At 40.8% G+C, this 27,606-nt stretch overlaps 1 protein-coding gene across 2 annotated transcripts in view; it reads right to left on the reverse strand.

Moving 5' to 3' along the window:
* Window positions 1-27,606, reverse strand: part of agap1 (ArfGAP with GTPase domain, ankyrin repeat and PH domain 1) — a 139,076-nt gene that overhangs the window by 87,940 nt on the left and 23,530 nt on the right. For both annotated transcript variants that reach the window (XM_086283182.1, XM_086283183.1), the window contains exons 2-7: window positions 13,321-13,379; window positions 12,053-12,140; window positions 6,349-6,363; window positions 4,533-4,618; window positions 4,229-4,370; window positions 529-663 (exon numbers count right to left, since the gene is read on the reverse strand). In XM_086283182.1, the coding sequence (XP_086139308.1) occupies window positions 529-663; window positions 4,229-4,370; window positions 4,533-4,618; window positions 6,349-6,363; window positions 12,053-12,140; window positions 13,321-13,379 (525 nt within the window). The remainder of the gene's footprint in view (window positions 1-528; window positions 664-4,228; window positions 4,371-4,532; window positions 4,619-6,348; window positions 6,364-12,052; window positions 12,141-13,320; window positions 13,380-27,606) is intronic.

A 27,606-nucleotide genomic window follows, 5' to 3' on the forward strand; every position in this document is an offset into this window, starting at 1 on the left:
CAGGGGAAATCCACCCTCAGAAATCACAGGTTGCTCTTGTTCAGTAAAGGTTGTTAAACTGTTTGTCAGTTACGTACCTAAACACACTGTGTCTTTGTGTCACTGTGACTTAGACACAGATCAGATCACATATTTATTCACTCATTTAATGCAGATGTGCATGCAGTGTCTGGGTCAGTCAGGACCTTGACGGCTCCGGACACTCTCCTGCTCCTCCTCTTTGTCCTTCCTCCCGCTGTAATGTCTGATTCTTTTATTAATCCCGTTGGGGAATTGTCTCTTTTTGTAGCCCCCCACCTTCCTCCCCCCGCTATGATGAAACTTAATTGCTGTTCGGTTTGAGCTAAATAGCTGAGCGGGTCCATTTAAGTCTTAATTGATGTGTGATTAAGAGCGTTCGAATGGCTCCGGCCGGGACGTTGGAGGAGGAGGAGGGAGTGTGCCGGGGAGGAATGTCACCTTCCCAGAGGACTGGACTCTGGTTTCCCGGTCGTGTTGGACACTTTTCCCTGACAGATGGCTGCTTACCATCCTGGAAGACTCGCTCCACGTTGAGGCCGTAGGTGGCGCAGGTTTCATAGTAGGTGCATCGTTTGAGGTCGTTGGAGAGCTTCCTGGCCCGGGTATCGTCGATCACCCTCGGGTTGGTCGAGCTGATGGCGTCTGAGAGGGAAATGACAAAGAAAGAGCTTGAGTCTAACTTTAAATCCACATTTTACAGTAAAAGAAAGAAACTCAAAGGCACCAATCTATTTTTATTCAGGCGTTTACCCTAATGTAGGTATATAAGGTGTCATAAATATAATAAAAGCCGTAAGACTGACTCAGTCATGTATTTTATTAGATTTCTGGCCTGTAGAATCAGAAGGAACGCCTCCACATCAGCGCTGTGGCTCATGAAGGTGAAAAGAAACAAGAGCCCAGACTTTAACTAGGAAAACTTCAGCAGTACTCTGGCGCCATCTGCTGGTTATGAGAGTAATAAGCACGTTTGGATTAAGCTACTTCCAAGTGCAACAAAATAGGTAGTAACAACAGCTCTAGAGAGGACCGGCTCATGCAAAAATCTGCCAAATAACATCTATTAGTAATATTTGTAATTATTTATACGAGAGTATTTCACTTTAAGGAATGAACGCCTCCATGAACAACACTAGAATTACTTTAAAATGACTCAGATGTCACTGGAGGTGACATGAAGAACCTGTCCTGTGTTTAAAGACGTTTCCTCCTGTTTTAATGTTTGAGGGACCACATGTGTCAAAGTAATTGCTCCTGTTATCACTGTACCTGCCTCTGTTTTATTTAACCTATCTGCTAAAGAATGTAGAACCAACTCTTAGATGTGCTGGCTGTTAAACTCAACATGGGTTCATGTTGGTTTTTTCAGGTGAACACCAGGAAAAAAGGATGACAGAGGCAGGCAGATGTTATACAGGTAACTTTAACTGCGGCTGGAAATGAATATCAGAATGTGGAAGCGGCGTCCTGAGATGATTTCAGTGATTACACAAACACTGGGTCTTTATTGTTGCTCGTTTGTGGAGAATATTTGTGCTCTCTGGTGTTTCTCTCCGCCTGCAGCTTACAGGGACAAACTCAGTGAGACTGTAAATACATTCATACATACAAGATTTCAGCTCAGTAACAGCACAGCAGGACTCTGCTTCAAGAGTCAAGAGTCGTCAACACAGCTAGGCTTTCATTGTTTTTTGGCTGACTCAACAAAACCTAAAACCCCAGCAGGAGATAACAGGTATCATGCTGGTGGTTTTCATCTTTCTTTGCTACCTGCTTCAGGCTCTCTTCCTCAGAAAATCATCCCTATGAGTGCCCCTACACCAATCAGACATGTTAAAACTAGAGATGGACCGATCCGATATTACGTATCGTATCGGTCTGATACTGACCTAAATTACTGGATCAGATATCGGAGAGAAATAAAAAATGTAATCCGATCCAAAGTATCACAAAATCACCTCACAAAACATGCTACTTGGCATAACCCAGCTCAGCGCATCGGAGCAGTATGTGTCACGTGATAGAGCGGCTGTTGTCTGCGAGACCTGTCGGTGGTCTGTTGGAGCATTTGGAGCCTCGCTACATGCTTCCTAACCGCGGCATTTCATCTCGGCGAAAACTATCCCAGAGAAGTAAAACAAGTGGGAAGCGATTTGTCTCGTACTTCAGTTAGAATTAAAAAGTAGACACAAAGCTGGAGTTATTCTGTCTTTGCTGCGCAGTTGCATCCACTTCTCTCATTCACTCCCCCTCCCTCTCCTGTTATTACTTCAAACATGAAACTGATCAATGATCAGCTGATCAGCTTTTCTGTCGCAAGTCCCGTCTTTCTTGTTTGTTTATCGCCCACTTTGCGCTAGAAAGAGGAGACCAGCGGATAAACAACAGCAGCACGTTTAAGCTTGATGAGCTGTTGTTAGAATGTATTTAATGCTAATTTCTAGTATCAGCTGATGTTTGCTGGAGCCACAGCTGTAAAAGCTGCTGGTCATGATATGTGTTTGTATATGTGGTGAGAGGGAAACATGAAGATGAAACCAGGAGATGTCCTTACTGAATCATCAGCGCTGAACAGGTGATGGAGAAACAGGTTTACCTTTTAGGTGACATGAATGAGTTGAAGGGAAGTTATGAACTGTTTCTGAGAGACAAATAACACCAGGATCCTTTTTTAGGTAGCTGACGGCTGGTAACTGTGCAGGGGCGGCTCTAGCAAAGTGTTGTCGGGGGCCAGGTAGGACATTAACAGGGAAAGGGGGGCACAAAGAAATATTTTTCTTTGTTATGTCATTTAAAAACTTTGAATAAATAATTATCTGAATCTTACAACAAAAGTGGTCACCTGATTAAATGTATAGAAATCCATTATTGCATATAGTAACTAATAAGTCTAATACACACCCTAGTAAGCTATAGTATTTTTTCCTTTGGGAAGACACCATCTGTGCAGTCTGTAATTCTGTTGAAGAAAGATGTTGAATCTATTTAATTATTGTAGAAAAATAATTGATTTCTGTGCATTTGTTTTACACATGCATTAAATTAAAGGTGATTATTAAGGGCGGACGTTGGTTCCCTAATATTTTTGCTGGGAGTTGGCAACCCTATTAGTTAGGTAGGTAAGTACTCTATAAAAAGCCAGAATAGGGAGGATGGTGTAGGTTTAAATTTATTAGATTGATCAGTGTTGCTGAACTATAAAATGTTTTGGGTGCAGTGTATTTTTTGCATACAGGTATAACAGAATAGCTTCAGTCTCTTGTTTTTTAAAACTTGAGTATAAACTTATACAAAATGCAGCAAGATATTTATTAAAAAAAAACAGTTTTATCCATTACAAAATGCGCTATATCGGATTCATAACGGTATCGGCAGATATCCAAATTTATGATATCGGAATCGGTATCGTGCCATCTCTAGTTAAAACACATTCTTCCAGCAGAGAACTTATCAAGTTTATTAAAATCATGCTGTAAATAAAAATGTGCTGCTTCCAGATTATTTTAAACCCAAACATAAAATCACCAGGTCAGGAGCAGCATCAGTTACCATGGTGAGCTTTGACTCAACTGTTTATTAATCAGATCATTACTTTATTGGATTAACTGATCCACTAAGAGTAAAACAAATGAAAATGCTGCCTTAAAATGTCCAAACAGAGGAATAACTTTCAGTTCAGACTGATAATAAAGACAAAACTGTAACGACAAAGAATTATTCATGTCCTTTGATGCGCGGATTGGCCAGCGTTCAGCCTAAACACTCTACAAATCTACTGATGTTTTCCTGCTGTGTCTTCTCAGTTTTATGGTTCCTATATCTGGATCTATGTAGAATAACGGCAGTTTGCAGGGCAGACATTTTTTCTAATACTTTTATGAGTGCATAAAATACAAATAAAGAAAAGGAGGAATAAACTTAAAATTAACAGCAGCCACAAAATGCTAATCAGAGGCAATGAAGTCAAGTTTACAGCTGCAATTAGGATTGTGCACCACTAGGTGGTAGCAAAGCTCTAGAAAAGCAGACTGTTCAGAGAGAAAGAGAGAGCTTCCTGCTAGGGACTAAAAATAAACCCCTTCAAGTAGAGTTTTAAACAATACAAAGATTTGGTGTCTATACAGAGGCTAGTGTGTGTGTGTGTGTGTGTGTGTGTGTGTGTGTGTGTGTGTGTGTGTGTGTGTGTGTGTGTGTGTGTGTGTAGTACCTTGTGTGCCGACAAGCACCAGCGGCAGGTCAGCGGTGTTCCTGTAGTTGGCGAGGCGGCTGAAGTAGTGATAAACAGTCTGAAAGCTGATCTCGTCCTCCAGACTGAAGACAAAGATGACTGCGTCCACCCATAACGCAAACTGCACACACACACACATACACACACAAACAAGTTTGTAAATCCAAACTTTATTTAAAGCATAAAATCATTATTTCTCACAAATATCAGCCTAACAAAAATGCCGGGCTCTCTGGGCTCACAGTGTTCTCACAGTCCAGTCAGAAGGAGGTGCAGTACCCACCTGTGCTTCCGGGGGGCCTCCTTCATCTCTGATGAGCAGCAGGTGACTCTGACCGTCCACTACAATCTCCTTCTTAAAGCGCCCGCCTGCAGAAAAGACACACAGGTTACTAACAGCGATGCCAGCGGTGGGAGGAGGTCTGATCTACAGGGAGGTGGAGCCGATCATCGATTGATCCGGCTGATCAAGTGTGAGATGATGAACGCTACACAGGAGGGAGGTGATTGGACAGGAAAGTAAACTAATACATATGGGGGGATGACGGAGATAACCAGCAGCTGAGAGCGAAAAACACTAAGGGTTAAAAAAAAAAAAAAAAAAAACACAAAACGGGGTAAGCCATCTTTTATGTACAGTCTGTGGCTGTGACCACATTTAAGCAATACGGAAGCCTCTCAGTGCCTTACACTGCTCTAAAAACCAGCTTCAAACAGGGTCAAAAATCCAGGGGGGGCAGAAGGAGGAGCTTCCTGCTCCCACCTGATGTTCTGCTGTAACAGGTGCCTGCAGATGACTGAGGACCTGGAACATCTCATCAGGAGCACTGATGATCCGACAGCTTCTGCCTCTTTCTACCGTGAACTCGTGCATTTTGTTGTGCTCTGACCGTTCATCTCCGAGCTTGCTGTTGCTTTAAGAAACTCCACTCTGACACAAATATAAACAGCAGTGTGGCAAGTCACTGTGGGAACGAGCGTCTCTTCCTCAGCATTTACAGGAAGTCACCGGTGTTATTTCGGGCTCTCTCTCTCTCTCTCTCTCTCAGCTGGATCAGCTGATCTTGGGATGGCGTGGCCGAGCTAGCGCAGCTGCAGTAATAACACAGTAGATGTTTAGAGAGCGGCGAGCACAGGAAGTGGACATGTTTCCATCACTTGCCCTTTTCTTTACCCTGACGTTAAATATTTGCGTCAAGAGGAGCTGATTTTTGTGAGAGGGGCTGCCTTTCACAATAAAAGCCCTCAAAGCTTCTGAGGAGTGCATCAGCACAACTTATGACAGTGGATGTCGATCTTTTATTTACAGTGTGTGTGTCTGTGGTCATTCTGCGATGAGTCCAGCTTGATAAACTGATTAATACCTTTAACATGTAACTAATGTCTTCACTGATCAATACAGCCATCTAGTCATCTTACTTCTGCACCATTATAGGAACAAACGTACGAAACAGGATCATAAACACAGCTGACTGATCCCCACATGCAATTAAAGTCTCCAGTGTTACGATTTTCTCTTTAATCGGTTAATAGAATCACTTATTGATTCTTTAAAGACAAATAAAAAGTCATAAGTTCATCCTTTGGAGTTTAAACAGGCAGAAAAAGGAAAGTGAACACGGATTTATTACTAAACATGAAAAATGGTTCACTAGTGATCTGAAATTAATCTAAGATCGTTCACCTTTTTTGATCAAGATGGAAGAAAATCAGTGAAGCAGGTGAACATGATGAGGATGGAGACGAGAAAAAATATGATTAGATAATGAGGGGGCGGAGCTACACATTCAGTCGCAGCAGCCAATCGAGTTCAGCTTCAGGTTCAGCAGCTGGAAGCATTAAATAATCCAGATGTTTCAAATCTGACTTGATGAAATTATTTGTACAAACATGTAAAAAAACAAAAAACAAAAATGAAAGATGAAGCAGTTAAATCCCTGGAGACGTGCAGCGTGATGTTTGGCAGTTGTTTGATGACGCGGAGATGAGACGCGGTGCTGAACCCGAGCTGATCTCAACGTGCTGCTGTCTGAACCAATGAGGCGATGGATCGAAGGATAGAGGGATGGACAGGTGAAGGAGAGAGGAAGGATAGTTACCTGCATCCACGTCAGCTATTGTACAAGATCAGCCCCGAAGGAAGAAAGAGAGGAAACAAAAAGCAAAACAACAGCCACAGTTAATGCATGCACAGTCCAATCAGGAGACAGCGAGGAAGGTGTTTGAGAGAGGTTCAAAGAGAGGACACGAGAGAGAAGAAGAAGTAGAAAGAGCAGTAAAGAACAGTACACAGTTTCATTTGCAGTCAGCTGGAGGTCAAAGCAGTGAATAAACAAACACGTAAACACGAGAAAAGCTCTGAGAGGAAGAGGAGGACAGAGGTGAGAGGAAGGATGGACCGCTTTCCTTCATGAGTTTGGGTTCATTTATGTCACTGTCACCACCTCATTACTGCAGATTTATACAAAGACGCTGAGTCATTAGACATTGCTGAGGTCACATTAATCACTTTCAGCAAACTTTGGATTTCTTTGCCATTCTGTAACATGCTGAACGTGTTTTCTCTGTATGAGTAATGATGTGGAAGAGCCAGCGGAGTACAAAGCTTTAACATGCTGCCCCGCCCCAGCATTACACTAAAGATACCTAATGGCAGCAGGAAATCAACCTTAGACTGTTTTCATTATCAACTATGTTTTGGGACCATTTCAGAGTTTTTTCTTTATGTTTTTTCCTAAATGTTTTGCATCTGGACTGTTTCAGATTTACAGTTTACTTAGTTTTCAGTTGTTTGAACTCGACTGTATTTAGAAAGTTTGACTTTCTGAGTTGTGGTTTTGGTGAGTAGATTTTTATTTATTTATGTTTTAAATAAATAAATTTTTCTGGCTTGACTTTAAGCTGCTTTTAGACTCATTTAAAAACCGACTTCATTCTACATTTTGATTATGGACTATTCAGGGACATGGTTTGGAAGATTTTGGACTTTAGTCCTCTGATTTGGGTCTGTGTTTGAACTGTTTTAGACTTACTGGGGACTTAGTTTTGTGCTGTTTGAGTTATTTGGAACTTGATTTAAGACTTTGATTTTGGACTGTGGGTTGAAATTATTATTAAAATTAGTTTGAGGCCCTTTAAAACTTGCACTTGGATTTGAAATTTTCTGGGAGGTGGCTTTGCAGCATTTGAACTTGATTTGTGACTTACAATCATCTGGTTTTGAATTGTTTTAGACTTACTGGAGATTTAGATTTGGGCTGTTTCAGTTACTACGGGACTTTATTCAAGACTTTGATTTTGGACTCTTTAAGAACTTGATTGGAATCATTTTGGACTGTTTTACATTGACTTTGACTTCGTTTTGTTGTAAATTTTGGACATTTTTCAGTTTGGGATTCTGATTTAGTGATCTGGTTTTTGGACTTACTTTTGTGGTGTTTAACCTTGGGACTTGATTCAAGACTGATTTTTAACTCTTTAGGGGTTTGGATGATTCTGAACTGGGTTTTGGTTTGACTTAAACTTAATTCGGGACTTAGTAAGTTTTGGATTCAATTTTGGAATATGTTTAGGACTTCTTGTAAATTTTTTAGGTTCAGATTTGGAAATTTTGGGAGGTGATTTAATCTTTGCCTTGTGTGGTGGCCACCATACTCACCTGTCACTGCTTAGATTCCAGTCGGAGACACTAATCCCGTTTGAGATTGCGTCAGGAAAGTTGCCCAGCATAACAATCTGCCAAATTAAACATGCAGAGCGACCCACTGTGGTGACCCCTTGTGGCAAGAGAAAAGTTTTTATGGGCAGGATTAAATCTGAGGTTTTTAAATACACGTGTGTCTTCTATGACTCCTTGATGCTGAGACTCTGTTGACTTCTTGTAGCCGCAGATTGTTTTTCGTGACTGGATGTTCAGAGCTGTACTCCTGCTCCTTCTGGTACGATCACTGAAGAATAAATAATAATGAACTAAACTTTTGGGGTGTCACCTTCTTTTCTGACAAATCGCAGACTGAACCAAAGCTTGCCTCTCCACATGTCTGTGTAAACCTGACAAAAATAATAATAGAGTAATAAAATAAAACTTAATGACTGTTCTGGAAAGATTGGACTGGAGACTTTGTTGATGCCTCCCAGCGTTTCTTTTTCCGTTAAAGCCACGAGAACAATAGAATCTGTGAATGATGTTTGGCTGCTTGTGAGAGCGGCAGCTCCTCAAACCACAGTCAGCAGCATTAGTTTGGTGGCTGTGGGTGATTTCCCAACCATAGCTCCCCTCTCTCTCCCTGTTGTAATGGATCCCATGTGCTGCTGTACAAACAGTCTCAGTCGGACTTTTTCTCAAACTATCAGTGCTGCTTCTGCAGGATTTCACTCTCTGCAAAGTGTCAGTCTTTAGAAATAGAAATAAATCTGGGCATTTCTGACAGTCCTTAAACGCACCACAGAGGTAAATCTGGGCAACCTGCATGTTTTTGAGTCAGCGATGAAGCTTTTTTTCCCTCTGCAGCAGCGAGGCTCCAGCCTGCAGCCTCAGAATAGTTCTGGTCGGTGGCTTCATGGCGCTGCGGTCGCCTCGCCGCTCGCAAGCCACCAACTCCGCTTCCAATCAATCGCCATGGGAATCCAGGCAGCCGGCGTATTTTTAGATCCGAGGAATTTCAAAACAGCTTTCCCCCTTGGGCTGCTTTTATTTCTCTGTGGTTATGCAACGATTTCAGAAAAGCTTTTTATCTCCTTTTTTTTATTTAATTGGACTTGAATCGCCGCTTCCTCGACGGGCAGTGGTGCCAAGTAATTCGATAAGAGATAAGGGGGAGCCGTTGTTTGAATGTGGTATGTGGACCTGCTCGAAAAGCCGTGTCGTGTTGCTTTTGGCAGCGCTGCAGTGTAATTAAGGCGGGAGGCCGCCGGGCATTTAGCAGCACGACACTGAGGAGAACGTCACCACCGTGGAAGACTTTCTCATGTTTTAGCGTGAAGTTATCTGCTCTGGGATTCCCCATCGCCACCAACTCTCTTCCCAGCTGTCTTTGCTCTGCTTGTAGTTTTTTTCTTTTTTGTGCTTTAATGTAGTCCCTGGGGTCCCCTCTTATCAGCTGACCTTTGATCGACCTCTCTGCAGGCGTATTAAATTAAAAAAAATAAACCTCCTCCTCTTCCTGCCTCCCACACTTCGAAGTCTCTCCGCAGAGGGACCAGCAGCTAAAATTGGTCTGCGGGCTGATTTCGGGGTGGGTCCCCACATAACAACATAACAAAAGCAGCAAAGGTTTCTTCTCAAATAAACCATGTTTGATGGTTTTCAAGGCTTTAAATACACAAAGAGGTCGGCAGGGGGTAATTAGCTGCAGCTCCACAGCGGACCCTCAAAAGTAGCCAAAGTACTTCTTTGACTCGGTTCCGTCTGAAGACTTCTGGCTGCAGCATTTTTAATTAGACTGAAAAATTCAAAACGTTCTGCAGAGGTTTTAAAGTAACGGAGTTTCATCTGGTCAGCCAACTTAAAGCTTTTAATGTGAAAGGACAGCAAAAAGAAGGGTATTGAGCACTAACGCAACTAAAACCAAAAACAAGGAAATAGTGAAGAAAATAAAACTTTCTTTAAAAATATGTTAACGTTACTGAGCATAGACACAAGTTTTGAAAATATTTATTGAAATATATTAGACTGATTTTTACTGCTTTTAGACTTTGTTTTGGGGTGTTCGGGACTTATTTTGGGTTCATTAAATTGGACCATGTAAGAACTGATTTCAGACGGAGTTTGGTCATCATTTTAGACGTTTTTAGAGTAATTTGATATTGATATTTGATATACAAATTGATGTCAACGAATTTGGGCCTAATTGTAGACTTGTGTTTGGATTGTGGTTCTGACCTGATTTTTGCCATTTTTTGTTAATTTTGGAAAATGGTTTTGGACTAAAATGTACAGTGAAAAGATTAAGAACAAAAAACCCAAAAAACATTTACAACAATAAAACGTTCAGGCAATCATGGTAAGTAAAAGCAACAAAGAAGAAATTAAACAATAAAAGATCTTGTTTTAAATTCTTTTGTGTTTGTTTGGGGACTTTATGGACCTGGTCTGGGTTATTTAGAGTTTATTTTGGACTTTAATTTATATATTTACTAGTTTTAGACTGTTTTCAGACTTGATTTGAAGCTGTTATAAACTTTTGATTTTGATTTAACTATTGGATTTTCATCCTTTGCATATTCTTCTTTTAGCTCTTTTAAAAACTTTTTAAAAACTTGGTGTCAGGCTTCATAAATATATATTTTTAGTTATGCACGAAGGACCAAAACTGCCAAAATTAAAAAAGAAATAAAAAACACTGATGATAAAAATAAATAACTTGCAAAATAAATATAAAGATGAGTAAACATAAAAGCAGCTGCAAGATGAATTTAAAAGTTCTAAACGTAATGACGTACTTATGTATAAATAAAGACAGATAAATTAAAAAAAAAAGGAAAACAGAAAAAAATAATACATAAGAAAAAAACCCATTTATGTCTCATGTGAAAGACGGCAATCATTTTTAATATTTTTATAGGTGCATTTAATGGCATAATTTGTGTTATTGGCTTGCTTATTTTGGCAAGTTTGGTCCTCCATACGTGCCATTGATTTCTTTATACAGGCAGAGGTATCGCCCCTGTTAGTTATCAGAAAGATGCAGTTTTTTTGTTGTTTTTTTCTGAGGGAATAAAGAAGCTTTTTTGCTTCAACTAAACAACTCGAGCTTAAAGCTCCTCACCAGTGGTTTGAACTGTGAGTTCGGTGCACCACCTCTCTGGACAGTAGAAGGATGAATGAATGAAAAGTAAAAGCGCTGCAGCGTCTGTCGGTGTGATTGATAAAGGAAAGTGAGCAGAAAGTGCCTTGGCTGTGCGTGCAGGATCCCTGAGAGGAAACAGCTCATGTGCTGAAATATTAAAGCGGGTTTCGTAAAGTGGGTCTGTGCCTGAGGACCCTGCCGTCCTGTACAGTAACAGTGTGTGTGTGGGCAGCTTTAATATTACATGAGGAATATGGCCGTCCCTGCAGGGCGTGTGAGTTGAGACACCGGAGGAAAGTAGGGCTTCATCTTTTCTCTGAGACAAAAAGTCATCTTTAAAGTTTCATAAGTGATTCTGGGTCAGCCAGCAGAGAAGTTTAACCTTTTGGGTGTTCACTGTTTCTCAGATATTAAGCAACTGAGCGCGATGTTATGCTTAAATCACTTCTTCTTCACTTTTTAAATCCACGCTCACGCCCCAAAGAGGTCAAATTTGTTGGTTTTTCAGTAAGCAGAACAAATATCTAATAAAAGTTTGACTTTTTAATGTCACTTTCTGCTGTTTTCATCTCACTCAGTATTCATTTTCAGTCACTCATTGCTTATATTGATATATTTTCCCTCTAACAGGCTGACAGATCGGCATTAAACCAGCAGATCTGATCATTTAAAGCCTCCTGCGGTGATTCAGCTCCATCTCAAACTCTACAAATGTTTATTTGAACCCAAAAAAAAACCACTTCAGCTTTCTCCCAAAAGTGGAGTGAAATCTCTTTTTAATGCGACTTGGAAAGCTTCTGAGCCTGACTGAGGAGCTTTTTTCGCTCTGCTGGTTAGGCTTGTGCTGTAAGGAGGTCGTTAAATGACGTTTAATCCGCTCATTATTTTCTCCTCTGTGTTTTAGACTGATTCAGTCTGAGAAGGCGGACGACTGCTCTGCCATTTTATTAGAAGAAGAAGAAGAAGAAATAGCTGGTCCAGCCAAACAAAGACAGACATGCTATGATGTTCTTACCCTCTGGTGACTCCTCCTGGACATACGTTCCCGTCAGGTATCTGTGGACCAGCGCTGACTTACCACTGGCCAGATTACCCACAATGCCCTGAGGGGGAGACAGAAGGGAAGTTAGCATCTCCTAAAACATTCAGCAGACTGTAATCACTCCATCAACAGGAACTCATACTGGTTTTAAAAGTTTTCTAGTGTTCAATTCAATTCAATTCAATTCAATTTTATTTATATAGCGCCAAATCACAACAAAAGTCGCCTCAAGGCGCTTTTAAATGTTGCTGGTGAAGATGATATAATTCAAGCACATGGAGCTGTTACTGCTTCTGTGAGTGGACAAACAAATGCTTCAGCAGAAATGAAATATGAATCATAGTTACTCGCAATTTTTTATTTGTTAGGCCCATAATAATCTCAACTTAAATTTTAGTTAAATGAAAATATTGATATTTTACTCTTAAAATATTTATACATTATGTGAATATTTAACTTTTATCTTGAAATTTTAATATTGTGCTATAAAAGCTTTTTTTTTTAGTCCCCAAGTTATATCATAATTTTGACATTTTAGACATAAAATGTAATATTTTACTTTTATCTCTGAGCTTAATATTTTGGTCTTATAGTTTTTATACTTAACGTAAATATTTGACTTTATTTTAACATTTTGCTTTTAAAGTTTGCTTCTCATGGTTGTGATGTATTGTTTTAATTTTGATGTTATAATCTCACAACTTTGACATTTTACTTTCATAATTTTGACATGACCTCATAGTTAATCTCATCTAATCATTTTTACTTTTGAATTACATTTTCAACATGTTTTTAAACTTTTATCTCAAAACATTTAACTTATGAAATTTTAATCTCACAATTTTAACATCTATCATTTATTTTATTTTATTTTATTTAATCTTCAAAGTTAAAATGATCAAAATTGTACATCTGTTTGGTTATCTTCGTGTATTCACTTCTTGTAGTGTCCTAAAGCCTGCAAGTCAGGAATCGTGAGACAGAAGTCCAGGTTGGGTTTTTAGAAGTAACTAAATCTTCAAAATAAAATACTTAGAGCACCTTTACATTGAGTTGCTCCCCTGAACAGCAGCCAATCTCGACATTTAAAAAATAAATCTCTTTAATGTTTCTGTTTGTTGTTTGTTTGTTGGGATTTTTGTTAAGTTTTGGCAGGAAATGATCTCCATAGTGGTATGCCATCCCGCTGAAGCTTGACTCTTGGACAGGTGACCCCCTCCCCTTTAACGCTCTGAACTCACCACTTTGAGCTCGGGCACCGTCCGACTCAGCGTCCACTCCTGACTGTTTACAAACGCATCTGGAAGACACAAAGAAAGGAAAAACACACATTATTAAACTGTGAGGAACATGTGATGCCTTCAGGGAAAAAATGGAATTAAAAATGCCTGATGGAGTAACGAGGCAGCCAATCAGCTCCTCCTCAGTGGTGTCAAGGGTGACAAAGAGGAAGAAGAGGCTTGTTAAGGGTGACAAAGAGGAAGAAGAGGCTTGTTAAAGCTGACAGACGACCAACACCAGGCCAAAAGTCACAGCAGACTGAACACGATAACAGGACACGATCAGAAATACCGTCATGGTACAGAAGAACCATGAAGAACCACAGCTGAGAAAATACAAAGGTTAAAAGCAACCAAAAAATAACACTATATAAAAACGTACAAGTCCATTAAGAGGGAGATCAACTTACATTAATCTATATGTTCTTTAAGCACTTTAATCTTAGAATCAATCAATCAAATGTTAGAATCAGGAAATAAAGACAAAATCAGTAGATGAGAAAATATTTGTATTCTAAATTCTTCTAAAGGTTCCCCACAAATTAACTCCTGCAACCATCTGAGGTGCCGAGTGTCAGAGGTCATGGGAAATGAGGAGGGCGGAGGCCAAATGATGTCAAACCACACACACACACTTGCACTGTGTGTGTGTGTGTGTGTGTGTGTGTTATTGGAGTGCGATAATGTTGGTATTATCAGGGAGGTCGTTTCCACTCACACTGCAGAGACGGCTCTCTAACAAAAACACTCTGTGGTTTTAAAAACACACACACACACTTCAAACAGGACAAAACACCAGCAGTGAGAAAACACAGGCCCGTGGACCAAATCTGGGCCCTCCTACTGAAAGAATGTGGCCTCTTACAGAGAGCTGGGTTTGTTTGTTTTCTACAGTCAGCTAAAAACCGTACAGTAAAGGTACTCTAACACTCCTTTAAAGTATTCAATATGGAGCTGTAGTTCTTTAAGTTCTGTTATCAAGTAAATAGAAAATGTTTCAAAGCCTCAAACAAACTTTACTGGATAAGATACAACAAATAAAATCAAAATATTTAAAGTCACATTTCAACTCATATTGAAAATCACAAAATTGGGACATTTTAATTTCATCTATATTGAAACTTAGTCATAATTGGCATTTCAATCTAAAAATATTTCTATTTATACAACTTAATTTCAATACTTTGACATTAACATGTCTGTGGTCACATATGGGGAATCTCTTCAGTCTGCATAGAGATGTGCGACCTTTAACCTCTGAGTTTATCATTAAAGAAGCTGTATTTCAGTAACTGCTGATGAACGCCTTTCATAAAAAAGAAAACGTGAGGCGTCCAGATGTTTTCTGTAGCCGTCATCCCACCGCAGGCTCCTTTAAAACTGCTGGACTCTGAGACACCTCGGGCTTGCCGTTAAGTAGGCCAGTGGGCCAGAGCCACTTAGAGCCTCCAGCCCCTCTTTACTAATTCATCTGCAGCAATCTGTGTCAGCCTGCAGACCCTCAGACTACACAGTACTGACAGGAAGTGCTAAAAGCCCCATGAAACACTGGTTTTCTAACGCATTGATACCTGAGACTCACACTGACAGTTTTCGTGCAGAGTGTGCGATGCTCCCTATGGAGGAAAAAGACTGACAGAAAACTAATAAATATCTCAATAAATTTATTTTCTTTTGATTCAGCTGGTTTCTGATGTTTTAATGTAGTTTCTTTTTTACATTTTTGTCTCAATTCTGAATTTTAACCTCCTAGGACCTGGCATCCTCCTAGGCCACCTGGCATCCTCCTAGGGCCTTCAAATCCAGAGACAAAGAGGAGTTGAAAAGGGTGCAGAGAGAGCTGAGGGGACTGATAAGGAATGGGAAGGAGAGCTACAGGCAGAAGATGGAGAACCAGCTTCAACAAAACAACGTTGGTGAAGTCTGGAGAGGCCTCAGAACCATCTCGGGCCACAAACAGCAGAACTCTCTGCCTGGGAGGGATGTGAGATGGGCAAATGAACTGAATCATTTCTTCAACAGGTTTGATTCAGCCATGAGGCAGTCTGCAACATCGGCTGCAGACTCACCCACCCCCACTGCTGCTGTTCCACCTCAGACACTTCACACCTCCTCTATTCACCCTGCTCACTCCCCCCCCACCCCCAACTGCAGCATCCAATACACACTCAACACAAGGCTCCAGCCTGTCTCTCTCAACCACCCAGGTTAGGAGGGAACTGAGGAGGATTAATGGCAAGAAGGCAGCGGGTCCAGATGGCATCAGCTCGAGGGTCGTCAGGTCCTGCGCGGACCAACTGTGTGGGGTGATGGAGCACCTCTTCAACCTGAGCCTGAGGTTGGGAAGAGTCCCACAGCTCTGGAAAACCTCCTGTGTTGTACCAGTGCCAAAGACTTCACTCCCCAAGGACCTCAACAGCTACAGGCTGGTGGCTCTGACATCCCACCTGATGAAGACCCTGGAGCGGTTGGTCCTGGCTCAGCTTCGGCGCCTAACAAGCTCATCACTGGACCCACTTCAGTTTGCCTACCAGCCTGGCATTGGAGCGGATGATGCCGTCATTCACCTCCTACATCGTTCCCTCGCTCACCTGGAGACCGCTGGAAGCACTGTGAGAATCATGTTCTTTGATTTCTCCAGTGCCTTCAACACCATTCTTCCCTCGGTTCTAAAGGACAAGCTGGAGAACTCTGGAGTGGACCATCACCTCACTACCTGGATCCTGGACTACCTCACCGACCGACCACAGTATGTGAGGACTCAGGGCTGTGTGTCGGACAGGGTCGTCTGCAGTACGGGGGCCCCACAGGGAACGGTTCTGGCTCCGTTCCTCTTCACCATCTACACTGCAGACTTCTCCCACAATTCCACCCAGTGCTTCCTGCAGAAGTTCTCTGATGACTCTGCAATAGTCGGCCTCATCACTGATGGGGACGACAAGGAGTACAGAGGTCTGACCCAAGACTTTGTGGACTGGTGCCAGCAGAACTACCTCCAGATCAACGCCAGTAAAACCAAGGAACTGGTGGTAGACTTCCGCAGGCACAAGCATTCTCCACTGCAACCACTGAACATCCAAGGTATGGACATTGAGGCTGTGGACAGCTACAGGTACCTTGGTGTTCATCTGAACAATAGACTGGACTGGACTCATAACTCAGACGCCCTCTACAGGAAAGGGCAGAGCAGGCTGTACCTGCTGCGGAGACTCAGGTCGTTTGGAGTGGAGGGCCCACTCCTGAAGACCTTCTATGACTCTGTTGTGGCTTCTGCTATCTTTTATGGTGTGGTCTGCTGGGGGCGGCAGCATCTCTGCTGGGGACAGGAAGAGACTGAACAGGGTGATCCGAAGGGCCAGCTCTGTTCTAGGATGCCCTCTGGACCCAGTGGAGGTGGTGAGTGACAGGAGAACGGCGGCTAAGCTGTCATCCCTGATGGACAACATCTCCCACCCCATGCAGCAGACTGTGACACCACTGAGCAGCTCCTTCAGTGGGAGACTGCGGCACCCACGGTGTGGGACGGAGAGATTTCGCAGGTCTTTCCTCCCCACTGCTGTCAGACTCCATAATAAAGACTTTAACTGATCAAGCACACACATCCATACATATGCAATAATACTAAGTGCAATAATCCTTTCTGTCATCGTTGTATTTTTACTCAGTTGTATATAGTATTTGTATTTGTATTCTATTTTTATCTTATTGTATATTTATTTTATTTTATTCTACTGTATATAGTATTTTATTTTATTCTATTCTGTACAGCTGTGTACTGTATTTATTCTTATTGTATTCTAATTTTTGCCTCATAACTTTTGCACTGTCCACTTCCTGCTGTGACAAAACAAATTTCCCACGTGTGGGACTAATAAAGGTTATCTTATCTTATCTTATCCACATATGTGGACAGCACGTTTTCGGTTGTCTAGACCAAAATACTTAATTTTTCTCTACAAGGGCCTGATGTCCACTAACGAGGACATTATACTGCCACTGTTCTAACGAAATTTAAAACTAATGTCCTCATATGTGGATCTCATTTTTCTCAGAAACAAAAATTAGGCAACAAGCAAAAATCTGGTAATTCTTTGTTTTTACATTCATCAGGTCCCAATCAGCCCAAATAGCAAAGAAAAATTAAAAATGCATGCCATGATAGAGTTCGGGTGTTAGGAGGTTAATCTCCTCATTTTAGCTTAAAAACCACTGACTTTCCACCACACAGCATCCTGACTGCTCCTCTTTCCTCCCTTTAATGAGCCCAAACTGCTGCTGCCAACATCTCATCTGTCTGGAAACCATCCAGAGAGGAGCGTCTCGATTGGTTGGCGGGCACACAGAGGGGGACATTGTTCACCCACTCAACAAACGGCGGCCTGTGTCGGGGCCGACCCCTCCCTCCCTGCCAGGCAGGATGTTGACCCAGCTGCTTCCTGTTTTCCATCACAGCCCTCCAGTTCCCCTCTGCTGGTTCCCAGTATGATGCACCAGCAAAGCGAGGAGATGGTTAGCGGCTGACGAAGCATCAGCTGGTGGTTGAACTGGGAGGTGAGGCCGGGTTTAAAGGAAGAAATACGACAGCTTCAGGCTGCACTGATCTACCTTTGGAGCTGATTTGGGACTTTTTTTTATGCCTGAGAAGACCACTGACTAACATCTGCACAGTGATGATGCTTTGTCGTGTTTTGTGATGACCGCCCTTAGCTACGATCTGGTATTTTTAGTCTACTTCCAGGCTGCCGAGGGGTCATCACAGAAACAGAAACACAAATGTCGACTGAAAGAATCTGTGCTGCAAGAAGAGGGAAAGTCCAGATGAGATGAAGCGAAAGCATCTGGGAGCGCGTGGGAGGAACACCTGAACTCAATCAATCCGTCAACGTGTCGTATTTACGAGGCTGAGAGGAAGAGGGAGACAGAGGGCCTGTGGGTGGATGATACGACTCCATCACGGCCTGACTACATGAAGGCGGAATCTCCAAAATTAGGTCATGAGTTAGAAACCCAACACACCTCCTTTCCTCCACTACAGCTTCACGCTCAATAAAAGCAAACATCCACTAAGTGATTTATTGTTTACCCACTTAAAGGCAGAGTGAAAGGTTTATACCACCACAGGACACTTTTTTTGTTCTTTTTCTGATGTAGCAAGTCGAAATTCTTGATTTCCAAGACTCTCAAACATTCTGAGATTAGAAAGTTAAAATGATCAGATGAAGGTAGAATCATGAGGTAAAGTAAAAAATCTGAGATTAAATTGTCAAAATTATGAGATGGGTTCATCACTTATTCTGATTACTGATTACAAAGTACTCCAGATTATGGAGTATGAAAGACTTCACTCATTTCAAGACCACACTTTAAAAAGGAAAGCCTTTTAACATGTAATGGTAATGTAATGATGGTAATAGGCCTGGGCTATATCATACCGTTCACGGTAATACTGGTGTAATGTTGGAGAAACAATAAGAAAATGAAATATCGCGATAGAATATGGGTAAAGCGCGCATGCACAGTGCCTTTGTTTTCCTAGGCACATGGCGGCGACGCAGAATGAGAAGGGCGAAAGCGGATCGTTGAATGAAACAGATGAACCAGAATTGGTTTGTGAAAATGCTGCAACTTCAGTGGTGCGGAACTGGTTTAGCTTTCATCCATCAGAAAAACAACAAAGCACTATTTTTGGTAGCGCATGCTAGCGGGCCGTCGTTATTACCGTGCTTTTTGGAAAATACGGCACACTTAAAATCAATCCTTTGATTTTTCTGAAAATCGACAGTGTCCCTTATAATCCCGTGTGCCTTATGTATGAAGTCTGGTTGTGTTTACTGACCTCGAAACGATTTTATGTCGTACACGGCGCTCGAAAATCTGTCAGATGTTTTAGTACGACTTTGCTAAGCTACGAAGCCGCACCGCTTGATGGCTTGTCAGAGCATTACGGCTATCGTAGGCAGGAGCCTCGCAGAGTGATCCGTACTGTGCTTCAACATAATATTACCGTATTGTGTGTGTATAACCTCTTTTTAAGTTTTGTGGATAATATACATGGTTATGCTGAGGATATGTCGGACAATTTCCACTGGAAATGCCTTTTGGCTAAACTGTCACATCAGTTATATCGTTATCGCAAATTTTCATATCGTGATAAATATTTTTGGTCATATCGCCCTGCTCTAGATAGTAATAATATGATGTATTAATGGTTAAGTTTTAAAAGCGTGTGTTTTGACCTTGTAAAAACACTAAGATTGGATTATGTGGAAATGCAACACAGGCAGACTTTGCTTTATTTTAAAGTGTCATGGCTGTTTTTTGTTAATAGGATAAAATAGCACAAAGGAAGAGAAAGAAAGGGTGGACCAGATGACAAGGGGGAAATGATTAAATGCTAAATGTGCTGCATGTTTTAACCTAATCACATTTGAAGGATGATTAGAAAAACATGTTATTCTTCCACCTGAAACAAACGGAGGAGAAAAGAAGAGGACAACAGGTGAGATACGAAGGGGAAAAGACAGCAGATGGAGTGAAACAGATGGACGAAGACCATGGGAAAAGGAAATGGAGAGCTCCTCTGCTTCGTCATCACTCAGGGAGGAAAAACTTGGAAATGAGAGCGAGCGTCATGGGACTAAAACTCTCCTCCATCACTCCATCCCTCTGTGCAGAGAAAGAAAGGAAGGAGGCCTTCAAAGTGAGGCATCAGGACTCCTGGCTCTCTCCAGAATAATCTCCTTCATTAATTCTCTTTCATTTCACTCGTTTGTCTCTATTTTTATGCTCCGCTCTCCCTCAGAAAGATGGGGAACATGTATGAGACGACACATCTTTGTTTCTCTTTATAAAGAGGAATTGTTTAACTTCAACATTTACCTTCAGTTCCAACCTTCAACATGAAGAAGCCAAGGTTGTTTAGCTTTCTGGTGATACACTTTCAACACAAAACTCTCAAGAAGCCACGTCTCTTCAATAATTCAAACATCTGAACCCTATTTGAACAACCCTAAATATCAGAGTTTTAAGGAATAAAGCAAGAAAAATTATCTCTAAGAGGTGGCTGTACCTCAGGAACTCTAGAACTAAACCAGAACCAAAGATTTTAGATCCTGAATACAAAGAACTAAAGAGCTTTAAGCTATAATAAATACAAGCTACAGTCCCTTAAACATAAAATTTGCAGACTCCAACAGCTTTCACCTGAAAGAAACTAAACGAAACCATGAAACTGAATCCAAGATCTTTCCCTGGATTCAGATTGATGAAATGATTGGATTGAGTAACGGATTATTTCCTTCTTACTCTAGATTGTATTTAACATCAAACTAAACACGCTGCAGACTTTCGTTTATGTCCATCCTACCAGTTAGTTTTAAAGTAATCTCTGTGAGGCTGATGTTTGAATTCCTATGTAAAGGTCAAGGTGTTTGTAGTTCTAGTATTAAATCACATTTTGAGCATGATTGGGTTACATGCAGGCTAAAATGAGCTAGCCTAAAATCTTTAATCTAGATTTTCGAATAATCTGGACTGGCAAACATTTTCCCTGTAAATTTACGAGGAAAGAAATATGAGAATAAAGCAATAAATTAACAAAAATGAACCTTCAGAAACTGTTTATTACAACTGTATGACTGCAAACTTTTATGAAGTAGAAATAAAATCAAACATTATTTGAATAAAATGGTAAATCTATGAGGAAAAGCTCAAATATTTACAAGAATAAACTCCCAGATTCAGTTGCAAAGAAAAAGTTCTCACCACTTTACAAGATTATAAACTTAAAGATTTTTCCCAATTCTTGATTTTCTAAAGAAAATTTCTGAAAATTAGGTGTACATTTACAAGATTAAACTCACAAATGTACAAAATAAAATTTGTGCTGGTACTGATCCTGAATGTGGCAGTGATTTAGGAGCTACCTTTTAATTCCAAAAAGCTTATGTAAGGACTAGTTTAAACTAAGTTATAAACAGTTGCTAAAACCAGGTCCCGAACCTTAACCTAATGAATAAAAAAATCTTAAAGCTGACTCCACTCTAACTTTATGGACTTTAAAGGCATTTTAACCTGATCCAGAACTCTTTTAATCAATGAAAAATGCAAACCTGAAGGCAAAAAGCAAACAAACTGCTAAACTCAGCCTCGGTTCCTAAATATTCACTCAAACTGAGAGACATATTTGTGCTTTTCAAAGGCCACACCACGTCAGTGTGTTTAGATGAAGGCAGCTGGAAGACAGAAACATGGCGACAAAGACACAACAGCAGAAAACAAGATAACAAAGACAGGTCTCTAAGATCTGAAAACCTGCTCCAACAAGGTCTCCGAGTCGCAGCCGAGGTCAAACTGAGGGTTTCAGACATGCACAGCGAAAAATACGAAAAGGGAAATGTAGAGTTTTAAAAAAAGACAAAATGAGGCAAATAAAAGCAGCTGGGCTTTATTTAATATTTAGACGTTTCGTCTTGGATTTTAACACCAACAGAAGTGCTACGATTACAGCTCAACTTTATCCACAGAGACAGAGATTTTGTGCTTAAATGAACTCTAACAGGACAAACTGAGATCAGCCTGTTGTCAAAACATTGCGATTCCAGACTGAGGCTGACATGGACGAGTTACCTGGAACACAACTGAAACTGAGCGCGCTCCAAATGTCTATAAAAAGGCAGAGATCTGCTCAGAAGGGACAACAAAGCAAGACAGTCGGGTATAAATGAGGTGCGCCTCGGATGGTAATCCATCTGGAATTGATGTTGGCTTCAGTCAACTAAACATTCAGAAGTTTGGACTCAATAAACCAGCAACACAAAAAGAGCCTGGGCCTCTACAAAGACTAAAACCAGCTCTCTGCTGGAGCACTGTACCGTTTTCCAGAAGCAGGTAATACTAATAAATATTACTTCATCATAAATCACAGCGCTGACAGTCTGTCTTTGTTTTGTTCCAGAAACTCTTTGAGGACCTTCTTTTAACCCTGATCTCTTCCTTTTATTAGTTTGTGGAGAACATCAGCCAAAGATTTGGGGATTGGAGCCAGAAATATGCAGGCCAATGAGCTTCAACCAGCAGATTAATTAGTAATTATTAGCTGCAGCTTAACTAAAGTGCTTAACTATAAAGTTTCAACGAATAGTGAAAACAATCATTTTTAAAACTTCTCATATATCAAGCAGGCTGAAAACTACAAACAGAACCCCAGGTCAAGGTGCCAATACCTGCAGTTTCTCTGATGTCCATTTGAGGTTGACTCTAAAAGTGAGTCAATCCCCACAGACTCCAGTGTTAAAAATATCCAATTATAGAAAAGCAGAAATAAACATGTTGCTGTGTGACTAATTGTACTAAAAGACTGTTTAAGTAGCCTGTGCTCCAGTTTTGAAGAGTGAAATTTCAGTATAGCAGAGTATTTATTTATGCTATTGTATAAGGAGGCTAAATAACAAAAATATGCAAGTGATTCAATCAATTTTACATAATTAAGACAAAATCATTTCCTTTCAGTAAATTTCTTTTGTTTTAGGGTCTAAAAGTTCTAAAACTTAACCTTAAATGCAAAACATCCAACGACTAAACCGAACCATGGATTTGGTGACTTCTGAGACTCCTACTTTACACTCTGTGTTGTTTGCTTTCATCTCAAACTAAATCAGCTTACATGATTTAGAAAAACAAGACAGCTGCTGCAGCACAGCTGGAAGCAGGCCAGAGGGATGGAGGGTTAGAGGATGGATGGACAGACGGAGACATGAGAAGAGAGTGTAAATGAAGAGACAGATGATGTAACAACAGGAAAAATGCAGTGACTGATGTAGAGGAGGGCACAGAGGTTAGGGAGGGGAGGCCGCTTCAAACAGATGAAGAATGCAAGAAGATGAGGAAGCATCGAAGAGGACGGATAAAAGAGCAAAGAGGCAATAAACAGCAGCTGGCAACCGGCCAACACACTTCTCTCTAACACACACACACACACACACACACACACACACACACACACACACACACACACACACACCACACAGAACTGCTCTGTGTGTGTGTTTCAACACGCGATGCTGCTACTTCAGGCCTGTCGTGTGCCGCCGCCGCCACAATGATGACGTTTTTGTTGTTACACAGATGCAGCTTGTTTCCTCATCAAGAATCAGAGGTGAAAAAAAAAACCAAACAAAAAATCCCCCAAAACAAATACTAAGTCAGACAATATGGAAACCCATCAGTGCCAATCATATAACAAAAGAAGGTTAAAAAAAAAAAAAAAAAAAGTACTCATACTGAGTCAACATTTTTATGTTTGAAATGATCATATTTCTTAATGATCCACTTTTTTTCCATTTGAAATTATACATTTGAAATTTATTTGGCTGTTGGGATGACTGTTTTCCCTTATTTATACCCTACTTTGTATTTTTTTTTTTATAACTGACACTTTATTTGCAGATGATACTTACAAATCTGGAGTTTTAACATCATAATTTGTATTCTCTATGCTCTTTACCTAACAACCTATCAAATCACAAAAACCATATGTAACAAATTGATGCAATACCCAAGTACCAAATCAGATATCCCAACATCTAGTGCAATATAAATAAAACTCTATTACACTGAACAATTTTAATGACAAAAATGTTACATTTGTCGTTTTTTTTGTTTGTTGTAGGAACTGATTTCTCTACTGATTTCCAACTAAAAGATGTGTGTACTGACATTATTTATTTTATTTTACTTTTCACTTTTTCTCATAAATGTCCTGCCTTTAGATGAAAGTGTATAAATAGACTTAAAGAATGAGGTAAAACATTATCTCATTTTTCATTGTGTCTCACTATAATTTTCCCTTTATTTTACTTAACGCAATTTTTCCTTTATGTCACATTAAATGTTTTTGCTCCTAATGCTGACAGTGAAATATGAAATGAAAAGTAAAACTATGATCTTAAACTATTATGGACCACTTTATCTCATTGTTATGGTTTCTTTTGTTTCTTTTGGCAGGCCTGAGCTTCCATGATTCACTGTCTTTAAGACAAAGGACTTGGCTTGCTGGTTATTTGTTAATTTGCATTTCTGTTAAATTGGCTGCTGCCCGACTTTGTGTTTATCATATAAATGTGAAACCAAACAGTCCAGCATGATGTCAGGACTGTAAAGAGCAGGAAGCAGCGGCCGGCGAAACAGCTGGTCATAAAATCAGACTTCATCGTCTCTGCCAGCAGCCAGACTCGGACTCGACCTCTAAATGACCGTCCGCCACTCGCTACCCGCACAAACTGGTCAGCCAAAACCTGGCCTCAGTTGGCTGGTAACTGCTGGTAATTACAGCGCACTGATGCCAAACACCCACCGACACCCGGCGGCTTTTGGCCCGGATCGATGCTGGCACCAAATTGCTGCAGCTGTGACACTTGAACACTCAAATTCTCTTTAAATAAGCTGTTTCTTCATCACATGTAGATTAGTTTGTTTCCATCAGAGACGATCAAGGTCAAGACCCAACATGTGTGAGGGCACATCGCCCGCAGGCTACTGAGCACGCCCAGCAGACCTTAGTTCAGGTTCAGAAGCAAATGAGACGTCAGTCAGCCTGGACTAGGTTTTAACAGGAAATCAAACCATTAAAGGTGGAGCACAGCAAAGTTCAACCCAATTTTCTTGGTTTTGGCTGCTGTTAGTATACAGCAGTATAATCAATGGTTTTAAATCATATTTCTCTGGTGGTTTATTATAAGAAAAAACTCACTAGATAAATACTAATATTTTTAAAGTATAATATGGTTTCCCCACCCAAAAAAAGTAAAAACATTTATGAGTAAATGCCTAAAAAATTCTTTAAAACAAAGAAAAATCTGTTTCAAAACATTTTAAATTTCATGCCCTCCAGGTTATAAAACTATTAGAACTACAACACTGATTTAATTCTTTCATCTCTGGAGGTGTTGTTCAATTCATTTCAGCTGAATGATTCAGAGAAGCTCAGACACTGAAGAAAATGTTTAAAAAGTAAGATTGTCAAACATTCTCTGAGCTCTGCAAGCCACTTTGCAACCCACCTGTCTGATGTTTTTATAGAGGTTTATTTGCTTTCTTTATTATAGTCCACATGCTACGCTAGCCACAGTAAATACAGCTAATCCACCAAAATCAGGCTTTGCACATTTACTTCGGTGTGCTTGTCAGCCCACAGTGACCAGTAAAGCCAGTTCGGTGCTGGCTTTTTGTATGTTGTAACCTGGTTTCACTGAGTAATCTCAAACCAATATCATGGTGACATCACAAGAAGCTCAAGCTTCATGTCAAACTAGTGGCGTGTGCCCTGAAGCATGCTTGGAATGTGAGCGTGCGAGGAAGCCGTCCAGAAAGTAGCTTCTGATGGCAAAAAGGTGACGTTGCTGTACTGTTCTTGCACGCTTCGCCGCACCTCATCATGCCTCAGTTACAAAATACAAACGCTCCTGCACGATGATATCTCACAAACGGGAATGCAACATGTTGTCAAGCCACCAAACAACCAACGTCAAAACACCGGCATACACCGATTACTCTGATTCACGCTGTCGATAAGACCTGACGTATTCACAGTCAAATACACAACAGCCTCATTATTATTGTTTCTGTTACAAACTCAAAGGTCTTTTTATGCTTTAGAACAGGGGTGTCAAACTCAAATATACAGTGGGCCAAAATTCAAAACTGGAACAAAGTCGCGGGCTAACATTAATATTTATTGAAAAAAATCTTCCTCCAGATATAACAAGGAACCTTTTCTTACAGACTCAAATAAGTTTTGCTGAAAAACTGAATATGGAATAAGCAACGCTTAATACTGAACGATATATAACTTATATAAACATATATAACTTAATATTGCACACTTTCCCTCGGCTTAACCACCTCACCTCTGTGTGATACGGCACGTCTCCGTATTCCGAACCACACTCCTCAAGAAAAGATTTGAATTGGCGGTGATTCAGACCTTTGGCTCTTATAAAGTTAACTACTCGTGTTACTGCGGTCATAACATGTTCCATCTTTAGGGCTTTGCTACAAAGTGATTCTTGATGTATGATGCAGTGATAAACAGTCAGCTCACCTGCACAGTTCTCTGCTCGCATCTTCTCCCGTACCCTGCCCACCAGTCCGCTCCTTTGACCACACATCGCTGGTGCACCATCTGTCGTTAACCCCACAAGTTTTTCCCATGGCAACTTCATTTCAGTTAGACATTTGGAAACCTCTTTCAAATATTTCCTTCCCTGTGGTTGTTCCATGCATTGATTTTAATCCTAAAAGTTCTTCCGTAACACAGAGAGTTGAGTCCATACCACGGATGAAGACTGAAAGCTGGGCAGTATCAGAGGCGTCGCTGCTCTCATCCACAGCGAGGGAGAATGCAACGAAACTGTTTCCCTTCTCCATCAGCTGGTTATTTAGATTGTTGGCAAGTTCACGTGTGATCAGCTACTGTGTTTCTGCTCAGGCTAACATTTGAAAATGCTTGCTTTTTCTCTGGGCACACAACGTCGCAAACTTTCATCATACAACTTTTCACAAACTCCCTCACTGAAGGGCCGGGCTGATTTTGCGATCTCTGCTGCCACAACAAAACTAGCCTTTACAGCAGCCTCACTTTGCGATATGGCTTTTTTGGACATAGTCTGTTGTGAAACAAAACTTCTTTTCATCTCTTCTGCTTTCCGGCGCCTTTGAGTCATGTCCAGGTCCTTGTACTTCTCTTGGTGTTTCGTTTCATAGTGTCGTCTAATGTTGTACTCCTTGGTTAAAGCCACATGAGCTCCACATACAAGACAAACAGGTCTGTCTTTTACATATGTAAACAGATATTCTGTCTCCCACCTGTCCTGAAAGCTCCTGTTTTCGTTCTTTCTTTTCGCCATTTTGGGAGAGGTAGCGCGGCAGTATTCGCGCGGTTGCTATGACTACAGTCAACAGAGGAGAGGGTGTTAATGGGTCCTGTCCTGACTGACGCGCCAAAACGCCAACAGAGCATTCTGGGAGTTGTAGTATTAGCAGTACATGCGCTGTATAAGACCGGCGGGCCAGCTCTAATAGTAATTTGGTATGGCCTCGCGGGCCAAATGTAATTAGGCTGCGGGCCAAATTTGGCCCGCGGGCCAGAGTTTGACACCTATGCTTTAGAAAAAAATGACTGCAGTTAGGTTTTTTAAGTACAGAGTAAAAAGATGCCTAGACAAAAAACAGATAAATTACACCATATGA

This window comes from Aulonocara sp. 'chitande type north' Nkhata Bay, linkage group LG23, assembly GCF_057382095.1.
Source record: "Aulonocara sp. 'chitande type north' Nkhata Bay isolate Kocher_YH1m ecotype deep benthic linkage group LG23, A_spYH_male_GT1.1, whole genome shotgun sequence".
Taxonomy (NCBI): domain Eukaryota; kingdom Metazoa; phylum Chordata; class Actinopteri; order Cichliformes; family Cichlidae; genus Aulonocara; species Aulonocara sp. 'chitande type north' Nkhata Bay.